This window comes from Coregonus clupeaformis, chromosome 29 (genome assembly GCF_020615455.1).
Source record: "Coregonus clupeaformis isolate EN_2021a chromosome 29, ASM2061545v1, whole genome shotgun sequence".
In the NCBI taxonomy this organism is placed as follows: Eukaryota; Metazoa; Chordata; class Actinopteri; order Salmoniformes; family Salmonidae; genus Coregonus; species Coregonus clupeaformis.
The window spans coordinates 32810334-32822725 of NC_059220.1; the positions used below are offsets into that span (position 1 = coordinate 32810334).

Genomic DNA, 12392 nt, shown 5'->3' on the forward strand with positions numbered 1-12392 from the left:
AGAGTACTACATTACAAACCTGTAGTGCTCCAGCAGACCCAATGGCAGTGTTCAACTACAACAACAACAACACATAATAAACATAAATACACTTTATAAATGAAGTATAACTGCTACAAATGTACAAAGTTACTCCAGTTGGAATTCTAATGTCAAATAATAGTATTTAATCTTTTGGTGTTGCCAAGGTGAAATTCAGTAGTATTAACATTTTTTGTGGTGGAACAAGATGGACACATTACAGAGGATCTCCTACCACATTATCTGCTCTAGGTTTCTCTAAAACCCTCTTCAGTAAAAAGTGAGAATAGTCACCATAAGATTAAATTCACATAGAGAGGGTCAAGTATTAGTAAACAATTAATATAATACAACACAGACTACAGTATTAAGAAAATAAGTGTGGAAATGACTGCATTTAAACGCTATCTAAGTGGTCTAAGGCACTGCATCGCAGTGCTAGCTGTGCCACTAGAGATCCTGGTTCGAGTTCAGGCTCTGTCGCAGCCGGCCGCGACCGGGAGACCCATGGGCGGCGCACAATTGGTCCAGCGTCGTCCAAGGTAGGGGAGGGTTTGGCCGGCAGCGATGTGGGTTCTTTCCCACGGGGGGCCAGTATGAAAAAAACAAAACATGTATGCATTCACTAACTGTAAGTCGTTCTGGATAAGAGCGTCTGCTAAATGACTAAAATGTAAATGTATAACTATGACAATTCTAAACGAGATGAAATTTTGCTCATGCGCCTTATAGGGAACGGTAGGTGGCACAAGTCATTATAATTCTCAATCCCAGTCATTCATTCTAGTGTAAACCTACAATACAACTTTATTATCCATAGTTTGAGTGAAGAATGGAAATGTTTTCTGCTCTCTTGATTTCTCAACCCCCCACACATCACACAGACACACAGTTGAGAGGAGCACAGGGTCAAGATGCAGTGCAGTGCCCCTGGATGGAGAGCATGTTGTGGAGTTATGGGCCTTGCTCAAGGGCCTAACGGTAGGGGATTGTTGTTGGGATATGAACCCAGCAGCTAAAGATAATGGTACAAACAGAGAAGAAAGGAATGGACTAACAAAAGAGCCCCGAAGCAGAGGAGACACTGCACATTTGAATGGATGCCAGACATTGCAGATGAATCCAGCTAGGGCCTAGAAATCCTCTGAGGCTTGGATGTGCTTCTGAGCCAGTGACGGCCTTCTTGGGCTGTGTCATATTCCACATCAGGAAGAGAACATGCCAACTGTCTCCTGGCAATGTAGCATCTCTTCCTGTCTGTAAACTGTTGTGTTTTCTTGCTACTGTGCCTTTCATATAATTCTCTCACCGCCTATACTAACAAGAACGCATCATCAGTAGTACCAAAACGATATTAAACCAAATGAAAAGGGAGTGAAAATGATTTGGTCAAAATGGCTGCCGTCTCCAGTAGTGTGTTCCTGTGCGTGGCCAGTGAGGTGTGGGGTCTGTTCCAATGTTCTGCTCCGCTCCCCCAGTGGCCAGGGTTAGACAGGGGTGACGCTGAGGTCCTCCGACAGGGAGAAGCCTGAGTCTCTGTCCCGGGTGGGTTTCTCAGGTTTGGTGTGCCTCCTCACATCCTCGTGTCCGTAGCTGGCGTGGCGCTTCAGTAGCAGTTTGGGCATACAGGAGGAGGCCGTGCCCAGGCCTGCCCCTGAGCAGGAGGAGGAAAAAGAGCCTCTGGGGGCACAACTGGTGCTAGCACTGGTGCTGGGGCAGGGCTCTGGGCCTTTGGGCACCACCAGGGACAGGCTCTCCGCCTCGTAGCTCTGCTCGTCGTAGGCATAGTTGACGTTGCCACAGGGGAAGCTCTGCAGCTTAGCCAGGTCCACGGCCTGGCCCCCGCTGGCTCCTCCTGCTGGGCCCTTCCGGGAGGACACCAGGCTGAGGCTGGGTGCACCCTGGGGCTGGGGAGCAGAGAGGGTCTGGCAGGACGAGGGGGGGGATGAGGAGCACAGGCTGCTGGGGGCAGGGAGGCCGCTGCTGCCATCGCACCCAGAGTCAGTGCACTCGGAGGTAGGGGTAGCTGCCTGGAGGGCGGAGGAGCTGCTGGACAGGGGCATGGACTGGGTATGAGACAGTGCTGTCTTCCCCCGACCAAAGCTCTCCAGAACCCAGGAGCCGTAGGTTGGGTTCCACAGGTTCTTGGTCTTGTTTTTGAGCCTCTGGCTGCCTGAGAAGGAGCTGTTCCTGGAGCAGGGCTGGTGGAGGGGCTCGGGTTGGAGCCAGGCCCCAGGGCAGGCCCCTGGAGCAGGGACAGGCTCGGCCCAGCAGGGCTCCAGGGCCTCGCGGTATGAGGCCACCTCCTGAGGCAGCTGCTGGGGCCTATGTAGCAGCAGACAGGGCTTGTGGGGTTGGGGCAGCGGGGTGGGACCAATACCCAGGCCCAGACCCAGACCCAGGCTGCTGAGCTGGGGAGAGACCTCCTGGGAGGCAGAGTGGGCCACCAGCAGAGGGGTCAGACTGCTTGAGGTGTCAGGGCAGATCACAGTGCTCAACTCCTCCTCCACTGTGGGGCCATACTCCACAGGCAGGGGCGTGTTGATCACATCAGGGTCCTGGGTGGAAAAGAGAGAGATAACATAAATGGTAAATATGAATGGTGAGTGTTGTAAAGGAAATGCATCCCTGGCTGCCAGTGGGTCAGTACCTGAGTGCAGTAGTTGATCCTCTCCAGAATGGTGGAGAAATTGGGTCTGTGTTCAGGGCAGTGCTGCCAGCACTGTGTCATGATCCGGTAACTACAGAAGGGAGAGGGAGAAAAAAACTCAATATCATGGAGTTAAGTCTAAAACTGCATATTGGCCTTGCAACGACACTAAATGCATTATAAACTCCCGCCAAGAGTTAACTCTCCATCAGCTCAATCTGATCTACTCACACAGGCCCTGGACAGCTCTTAGGGGGGTCCATCCTCCCCCCACTCGTCACAAACTCCAGAACCTCCTGGTTGGTCTTGCAGGGGTAAGGCATGTAGCCCAGAGAGAAAATCTCCCAGAGCAGTACTCCAAACGACCTGCAGAGGGAGAACAGAGCTCAGTTTAAAAAGTTGATAAGAGAAATCAGTTGCTGTCCCATTTACACTGGCTGTATGTACTTATACTAGTCATTCAACTTTGGATAAATCAACTTTGGATGAATCATGTAGAAGAGTAAATGGGTTACCAGGTGTCAGTCTTGCAGGTGAAGATGCCCTCCATGAAGGCCTCTGGCGGCATCCACTTGACGGGCAGCATGGCACGGCCACCCTTTCTGTAGTAGCTGGCCCTATGGAGGAGAATGAGTCATGGTTATCATCTCAAACTCTAGGTGTATAACTCAATGGGAATAGTACTCTTGAGTCTTCATCACTGCATGGAGTGAGACCAGACTGATCCTACAGATATGTTGAGATTTAAACTGGGAAAAACACACAATGGAGAAAATAAACAGTTCATGTCATGAAGATCAAGAGGCTTGGTAGATGCTGAGCGTGGTATCGGGACAGATAGAACAGGTGGTTTAAGTGTACCTGTATATATCACGCGCCATTCCAAAGTCTCCTATCTTAGCCACTCTGTCTGGCCCAGGGCAGGTCAGCAAACAATTCCTAGCAGCTATGTCTCTGAAACACACAACAAACAACATTGAATCCCTCTTTATGTAATATGAATACTGTATACAAAAAGGTAATGGTTTGGTTGTGGTAGGACATGGTAACCTGTGGATGAAGTGGTTCTCCTCCAGGTAGCGGCAGCCGAAGGCGATGTCTCTGGCCATGTGTAGCAGCTCCAGCATGGTGAGGGAGGAGCTCTGACTCTGAAAAAACACCACACATACAAAACCATTACTACTGGCATACACCTACACCAGGGGTGTCAAACGTACGGCCCGCGGGCCGGATCAGGCCCGCAAACGGGTTTAATCCGGCCCGCGAGATGATTTTGAGAAAAAAAAAAAAAGTTTTTTTTTTTTTTTTAAAGTATAAAAATGCGCTGCAATTTTTCAATAAAATAAACTGCTGTTCCAATTGCGTCCACTGGATGGCGCAATAACAATTGTGTTAAGCAAGCAAACTGTTTATACCGGGGCAGAGCAAGTAGGTCAAGCACGTGCAGCCAATGAGCTACTTTGTTTTGCCCGCGATATTTATTACGGCTTCTACTTTTAACATGATGTGCTTTGGCACCCTCATTGCCCCAATATGTCTCTGTCAAAAAAGAGAAAAGTGGACGCAGAGTGCAGAGTGTTCCAAGAAAAATGGTCATCCTATTTATTCACGGAATTGAATGGGAAAGCTGTATGTTTGGTGTGTTCAGAGCATGTTGCAGTGCTGAAAGAATATAACCTTCAGTCGCCACTATGTGAGTCTTCATGCCGACAAATATGACAACTTTCAAGGACAGCAGAGATGAGAGAAGGTGAATGAACTGTTGGCGGGTCTGAAGAAACAGCAGTCTGTGTTTACTCACAGCCGAGACATCAGTGACGCTGCAGTGAAAGCTAGCTACCTCATTGCTAATGAAATCGCAGTGGCTTCAAAACCATTTAGTGAGGGTGAATTTGTAAAAACATGCATGATGAAGGCAGTGGAGATTGTGTGCCCTGAAAAGCGGCAGGCTTTTGCAAATATCAGCCTGACAAGAAACACAGTTGCAGACAGGATTTCCGATCTTTCAGTGGATTTGGACAGCCAGTTGAAGCAAAAAGTAAAGTCATTTATTGCGTTTTCGGTTGCAATTGATGAAAGCACGTTGATGACACATTGACCGTCACCGAGGAGTTCGTGGAGTTGGTGCCGATGACAGATACAACGACAGCAGCTGATATTTTTACCGCACTCGTCGGCGCGCTGGACAGGGTCGGAGTGGACTGGTCCCGCGCTGTCAGCCTGGCTACAGATGGTGCGCCCTCAATGATCGGGAAAAAAGCAGGCGTTGTGACAAAGTTCAGAGAGAAAGTGCAATCTGCAAATGGAGGACGTGATTTTTGGACTTTTCACTGTATTTTGCACCAGGAGGCTTTGTGTTGCAAGTCATTAAAGATGGATAACGTCATGAAGGTGGTCATCCAAACTGTTAATTTCATCCGATCCAGAAGCCTGAATCACCGTCAGTTTGACAGCCTTCTCAGAGAGAAAGACCACATCTATGGCCTGCCATACCACACTGAGGTAAGATGGTTAAGCCGAGGTGCTGTGCTGAGGCGTTTCTTTGATTTACGAGAAGAAATTGAACAGTTCATGGAAGAAAAGGGCAAACAGTGTTAGAATTTCATTCCGCAGAATGGATGCAGGACCTTGCATTTATGGTGGATGTTACAGAGCACCTGAATAACTTGAACAAACAGCTGCAAGGGTGCAACAAAGTTGTCACGCAGTATTATGACAGCATACGTTCTTTAAAGTTGAAGCTGTCATTGTGGGAGACGCAACTTGCCGGTGGTGATGCAGCTCACTTCCCCTGTCTGAAAAATGTGTGCGCGACCCAACATGTGGCAGACATGAAGCGGTTCAAAGATAAAATAACGGGACTGTTACGGGAGTTTGAGCAACGCTTTCAGATTTATGTTTATGTTTTTATGTTGATGTGCTATTGTTTTTAATTGATTTTATTTGTATATTTAACCTATTCTTGACTCTGTGGTTCTTGCACTTGTTTGGGGAACAGGATTTCATTATTTGTATCTACATTTCTGCCTGAGAAATGACACCCTGATATAGTTCTGTGATCTGTGATATACTTCTGTGAATCACTGAGGCATTGTGTGTTTGTGTGTTCTTTGTCCTCAGAACTTTCAAATAACTTGAGGTGTTTTATGATTAATAGTGATGTTGTGCTTTTGGACACTGTCCTCAGGCTCCAGCTTTATGTTTATATGTTTTTATGTTGATGTGCTATTGTTTTTAATTGATTTTATTTTATTTGTATATTTAACCTATTCTTGACTCTGTGGTTCTTGCACTTGTTTGGGGAACAGGATTTCATTATTTTTATCTACATTTCTGCCTGAGAAATGACACCCTGATATAGTTCTGTGATCTGTGAAACAGTTATGTTAATCACTGAGGCATTGTGTGTTTTTGTGTTCTTTGTCCTCAGAACTTTCAAATAACTTGAGGTGTTTTATGATTAATAGTGATGTTGTGCTTTTGGACACTGTCCTCAGGCTCCAGCTTTATGTTTATATGTTTTTATGTTGATGTGCTATTGTTTTTAATTGATTTTATTTTATTTGTATATTTAACCTATTATTGACTCTGTGGTTCTTGCACTTGTTTGGGGAACAGGATTTCATTATTTTTATCTACATTTCTGCCTGAGAAATGACACCCTGATATAGTTCTGTGATCTGTGAAACAGTTCTGTTAATCACTGAGGCATTGTGTGTTTGTGTGTTCTTTTTCTTTATAATTTTCAAATAAACTTGACGTGTTTTATGATTAATAGTGATGTTGTGCTTGTACTATTTTGGACACACTGTCCTCAGGCTCCAGCTTTATGTTGTATGTTGATCGTATTAAAACAAAGAAAACAATCTGAAGTTGTTGTTTTTAAGTTATATATACCATGATTTTTCCGGTCCGGCCCACTTGGGAATAAATTTTCCTCCATGTGGCCCCTGAGCTAAAATGAGTTTGACACCCCTGACCTACACAGACCTACAGGGCTGTTGAACAGTTGAGGCAGTTGAGAGACACTCTGCCGCTGACTGTTTTAGGATGGTTCTGTCTAAGGGAGCTACTGACCATTTTAGGTCGGTTCTGTCTCAGGAAGCTACTGACCATTTTGGGTCTGTTCTGTCTCAGGAAGCTACTGACCGTTTTAGGTCGGTTCTGTCTCAGGAAGCTACTGACCATTTTGGGTCTGTTCTGTGTCAGGAAGCTACTGACCGTTTTGGGTCTGTTCTGTCTCAGGAAGCTACTCACCGTTTTGGGTCTGTTCTGTCTCAGGAAGCTCTTCATATCTCCTCCAGTCATCAGCTCAAGGAGGATGAAGCGGGGAAGGATCTGCAGACTCACCCCAATGCAGCGCACTATGTTCTGGTGACTGAATTTACTGTGGACACACAAGGACAGTGGTGGTGAATACACTACCTCAGGCTCGGAGAGTTGGTCAGACACCAGCTGTAATGGCTTCAGGGTACACAGGATCCGGCACCATTCTGTTTTGGACTGTTTAGTTCCAGAACCTATTTGGCCGGATCCAGTACCTCTCTTGACAAAAAAAAACATAATGTGAAAAAGTAGATTTTCAGCCCGGACCTGATATTCTAAAAGTTTATTCGGGTTGGGCCGGCCCGGGTTTATGGTTTGCGCAACATTATGTTTGAGACCAACACGTGGCCGTGGCTGTGTGAGAAGCGCGCCTGTATCGCTCACAGAACTAGAATGAGATTCACTTTCTATGACCTCTCTCCCTCTCTCTGCTCTGATAGACATGAGCCTGCAACTCTCATCTCTCCAGCGTTGCACTTAATTTATGTCCTTATATAATCATCGCCGCGCGAAGGGTTCTGGAGGAGCTGCAGCATCCCTGATAAATTGAAATAAATTTGACAAAGTTATAGAATTACTGCTGTCTGTTCATAAATAAATTAAATAATTCAGAATAGACTACTATACCACGAGAAGGCCCATAATTTAGCCACAGAGGATCAATAGCTTCTTTAAAAAAAGCCTAGCTGTGGATTGTGTGTAGCCCAATAACAAGGCATAGCCTACAGTCGGGAATGCGCGGCAAATCTGTCAGTTGCAATCTGTCAATTGCATGAAATTAGTTTATTAAAAGGCCACATTTTCCCCGGACCCTAGGCTATTAAAAATGTTCCCCATATGTGCAACTTCTGTAAGTGCCTCTACTCTACTGCTCTATGCCACTACGCAAATGCAATGGAATTATATGCATGCAATGCTTTATTATAAAGGTGATGTTTTTTTTTCTCTTCTGGTACCTCAGAACTCCCAAGGTCACCCCCCTCTCGCACTCACTTTTTGTTCTAGCACCTCCCGATTTACAAATTAAGCACTGAGGGTACAGGACTGATTTTCACAAGCTGTGTGTGATGTTGTGTGGTGGCATCTACGTATTAATGTGTCTGTGTTTACATCTGTATGTCTAGGGTTATTTCATGGCCAGGAAACACTCCGGGTCCCAATTTACCCCAAGCTGCTTATTATGTACTCTGTTGTGCCTGCTTTAGCCCGACAGCATCTGCTTGACAGATATGCTTTCTAATGCTTTCAGCAGAGCTCCATTTGGAGGTGAGATGGGGTTCTTCTGGCAAGCAGCTGCTGTCTCCTCGATAGCGATGAATTACCTGACTCACTATGATAAACAACAGCTGGGAAGCTGGTTACCAAAACAAGCAGCGAATGAGGAGAGTACACAAAACATGGCAGCAGACTAGCCTGCCGAGCGCTATGTGATGGAATGACAGTGTTTGGGTCTCGTCTGCCTGCCTCATGTTACGCTATGTTATGGTATGCATCCTTTGTGTGTGTGTGTGTGTGTGTGTGTGTGTGTGTGTGTGTGTGTGTGTAGTGCAGGAGGAAGTGGATGGGGCCCTGTGTGTTCCAGCCCAATGCACCTCATAATCAGGGCCTCCATCAGGAAATCCATCTCGTCCTGTTCGGAGCAGATCTCCGGAAGAGTCTGTGGAGCAGAAAGGTAACAATAGGCAGTCAGGCCAATCAGGTCCTATTCAGAGCAGAACACATGCACACACACAGAGACAGAGACAGAGACAGAGACAGAGACAGAGAGAGAGAGAGAGAGAGAGAGAGAGAGAGAGACAGAGAGACAGAGAGACAGAGAGAGCGACAGAGAGACAGAGAGAGAGACAGAGAGAGAGAGAGAGAGAGAGAGAGAGAGAGAGAGAGAGAGAGAGAGAGAGAGAGAGAGAGAGAGAGAGAGAGAGAGAGAGAGAGAGAGAGAGAGAGAGAGAGAGAGAGAGAGAGAGAGAGAGAGAGAGAGAGAGAGAGAGAGAGAGAGAGAGAGAGAGAGAGAGAGAGAGAGAGAGAGAGAGAGAGAGAGAGAGAGAGACAGAGAGAGAGAGAGAGACAGAGAGAGAGAGAGAGAGAGAGAGAGAGAGAGAGAGAGAGACAGAGAGAGAGAGAGAGAGAGAGAGAGAGAGAGAGAGAGAGAGAGAGAGAGAGAGAGAGAGAGAGAGACAGAGAGAGAGACAGAGAGAGAGAGAGAGAGAGAGAGAGAGAGAGAACAGAGAGAGAGAGAGAGAGAGAGAGACAGAGAGAGAGAGAGAGACAGAGAGAGAGAGACAGAGAGAGAGAGAGACAGAGAGAGAGAGAGAGCAGAGAGAGAGAGAGAGAGACAGAGAGAGAGAGAGAGAGAGAGAGAGACAGAGAGAGAGAGAGAGAGAGACAGAGAGAGAGAGAGAGAGAGAGAGAGAGAGAGAGAGAGAGAGAGAGAGAGAGAGAGAGAGAGAGAGAGAGAGAGAGAGAGAGAGAGAGAGAGAGAGAGAGAGAGACCCCATGGCATGCACTCATCAGCTGATTCACCTCAGGAAACTACAGTTGATTTTTGGCGACTCCATTAACCACAATATTAGACTTAAAAATAATCATCCGGCGATCATGAACAAAAATGTAAAGTTTTGGTCCCATGTTTCATGAGCTGAAATAAAAAATCCCAGAAATGTTCCATACACACAAAAAGCTTATTACTCTCAAATGATGTGCACAAATTTGTTTATGTCAGTTAAAATCAAATAAAATTGTATTGGTCACATTCACATGCGGGTGTAGCGAAATGCTTGTGTTTCTAGCTCCAACAGTGCATGTGTATGTGACCAATAACATATGATTTGATTTGAACAGTGAGTATTTCTCCTTTACCAAGATAATCAATCCACCTGACAGGTGTGGCATATCAAGAAGTTGATTAAACAGCATGATCCGTACACAGGTGCACCTTGTGCTGGGGACAATAAAAGGCCACTCTAAAATGTGCTGAGGAGTATTGTGCAGTTTTGTCACACGTCACAATGCCACAGATGTCTCAAGTTTTGAGGGAGCATGCAATTGGCATGTTGACTGCAGGAATGTCCAACAGAGCTGTTGTCAGAGAATTTAATGTTCATTTCTCTACGTCCTTTTAGAGAATTTGGCAGTACATCCAACCAGCCTCACAACTGCAGACCACGTGTAACCACACCAGCCCAGGACCTTCACATCCAGTCTGAGAAGGGGGAGTGCTGAGGAATATTTATGTCAGTAATAAAGCCCTTTTGTGGGGAAAAACTAATTCTGATTGGCTGGGCCTGGCTCCCCAGTGGGTGGGCCTGTCTCCCAAGTGGGTGGGCCTATGCCCTCCCAGGCCCACCCATGGTTGCGCCCCTGCTCAGTCATGTGAAATCCATAGATGAGGGCCTAATGAATGTATTTAAACTCACTCACTGATTTCCTTCTATGAACTGTAACTCAGTAAAATCGTTGAAATTGTTGCATGTTGCGTTTATATTTTTGTTCAGTATACAGTGGGGAAAAAAAGTATTTAGTCAGCCACCAATTGTGCAAGTTCTCCCACTTAAAAAGATGAGAGAGGCCTGTAATTTTCATCAGAGGTACACGTCAACTATGACAGACAAATTGAGAAAAAAAAATCCAGAAAATCACATTGTAGGATTTTTTATGAATTTATTTGCAAATTATGGTGGAAAATAAGTATTTGGTCAATAACAAAAGTTTCTCAATACTTTGTTATATACCCTTTGTTGGCAATGACACAGGTCAAACGTTTTCTGTAAGTCTTCACAAGGTTTTCACACACTGTTGCTGGTATTTTGGCCCATTCCTCCATGCAGATCTCCTCTAGAGCAGTGATGTTTTGGGGCTGTCGCTGGGCAACACGGACTTTCAACTCCCTCCAAAGATTTTCTATGGGGTTGAGATCTGGAGACTGGCTAGGCCACTCCAGGACCTTGAAATGCTTCTTACGAAGCCACTCCTTCATTGCCCGGGCGGTGTGTTTGGGATCATTGTCATGCTGAAAGACCCAGCCACGTTTCATCTTCAATGCCCTTGCTGATGGAAGGAGGTTTTCACTCAAAATCTCATGATACATGGCCCCATTCATTCTTTCCTTTACACGGATCAGTCGTCCTGGTCCCTTTGCAGAAAAAACAGCCCCAAAGCATGATGTTTCCACCCCCCATGCTTCACAGTAGGTATGGTGTTCTTTGGATGCAACTCAGCATTCTTTGTCCTCCAAACATGACGAGTTGAGTTTTTACCAAAAAGTTATATTTTGGTTTCATCTGACCATATGACATTCTCCCAGTCCTCTTCTGGATCATCCAAATGCACTCTAGCAAACTTCAGATGGGCCTGGACATGTACTGGCTTAAGCAGGGGGACACGTCTGTTACTGCAGGATTTGAGTCCCTGGCGGCGTAGTGTGTTACTGATGGTAGGCTTTGTTACTTTGGTCCCAGCTCTCTGCAGGTCATTCACTAGGTCCCCCCCGTGTGGTTCTGGGATTTTTGCTCACCGTTTTTGTGATCATTTTGACCCACGGGGTGAGATCTTGCGTGGAGCCCCAGATCGAGGGAGATTATCAGTGGTCTTGTATGTCTTCCATTTCCTAATAATTGCTCCCACAGTTGATTTCTTCAAACCAAGCTGCTTACCTATTGCAGATTCAGTCTTTCCAGCCTGGTGCAGGTCTACAATTTTGTTTCTGGTGTCCTTTGACAGCTCTTTGGTCTTGGCCATAGTGGAGTTTGGAGTGTGACTGTTTGAGGTTGTGGACAGGTGTCTTTTATACTGATAATAAGTTCAAACAGGTGCCATTAATACAGGTAACGAGTGGAGGACAGAGGAGCCTCTTAAAGAAGAAGTTACAGGTCTGTGAGAGCCAGAAATCTTGCTTGTTTGTAGGTGACCAAATACTTATTTTCCACCATAATTTGCAAATAAATTCATAAAAAATCCTACAATGTGATTTTCTGGATTTTATTTTCTCAATTTGTCTGTCATAGTTGATGTGTACCTATGATGAAAAGTACAGGCCTCTCTCATCTTTTTAAGTGGGAGAACTTGCACAATTGGTGGCTGACTAAATACTTTTTTCCCCCACTGTACATTATTTACCAGGGGGCAGGGCTACCGACATGAAGGCTAATCTGAAGATGGTGCTGGTTGAGGCCAAAACTGTTGAGTGTAGATGGTATAGGGTTATTGTTATCCACGTCGGCACAAATGATGTTAGGATGAAACAGTCAGAGGTCACCAAGCGCAACATAGCTTCAGTGTGTAATTTAGCTAGAAATATGTGTTGGCATCGAATAATAGTCTCTGGCCCCCTCCCAGTTAGGGGGAGTGATGAGCTCTACAGCAGACTCACACAAATTAATCACTGGTTGAAAACTGTTTT

The 12392-nt window shown here is 45.7% G+C and overlaps 1 protein-coding gene across 1 annotated transcript in view; it reads right to left on the minus strand.

Annotated features, from left to right (window-relative positions):
• Window positions 1-643: 643 nt before the first annotated feature.
• LOC121545056 (leukocyte tyrosine kinase receptor-like) overlaps window positions 644-12392 on the minus strand; it is a 79209-nt gene continuing 67460 nt past the window's right edge. Inside the window, exons 22-29 of the mRNA XM_041855417.2 lie at window positions 8590-8654; window positions 6929-7058; window positions 3722-3819; window positions 3533-3625; window positions 3187-3288; window positions 2903-3037; window positions 2672-2762; window positions 644-2579 (exon numbers count right to left, since the gene is read on the minus strand). Of these exons, the coding sequence (XP_041711351.1) occupies window positions 1509-2579; window positions 2672-2762; window positions 2903-3037; window positions 3187-3288; window positions 3533-3625; window positions 3722-3819; window positions 6929-7058; window positions 8590-8654 (1785 nt within the window). The 3' untranslated portion in view covers window positions 644-1508. The remainder of the gene's footprint in view (window positions 2580-2671; window positions 2763-2902; window positions 3038-3186; window positions 3289-3532; window positions 3626-3721; window positions 3820-6928; window positions 7059-8589; window positions 8655-12392) is intronic.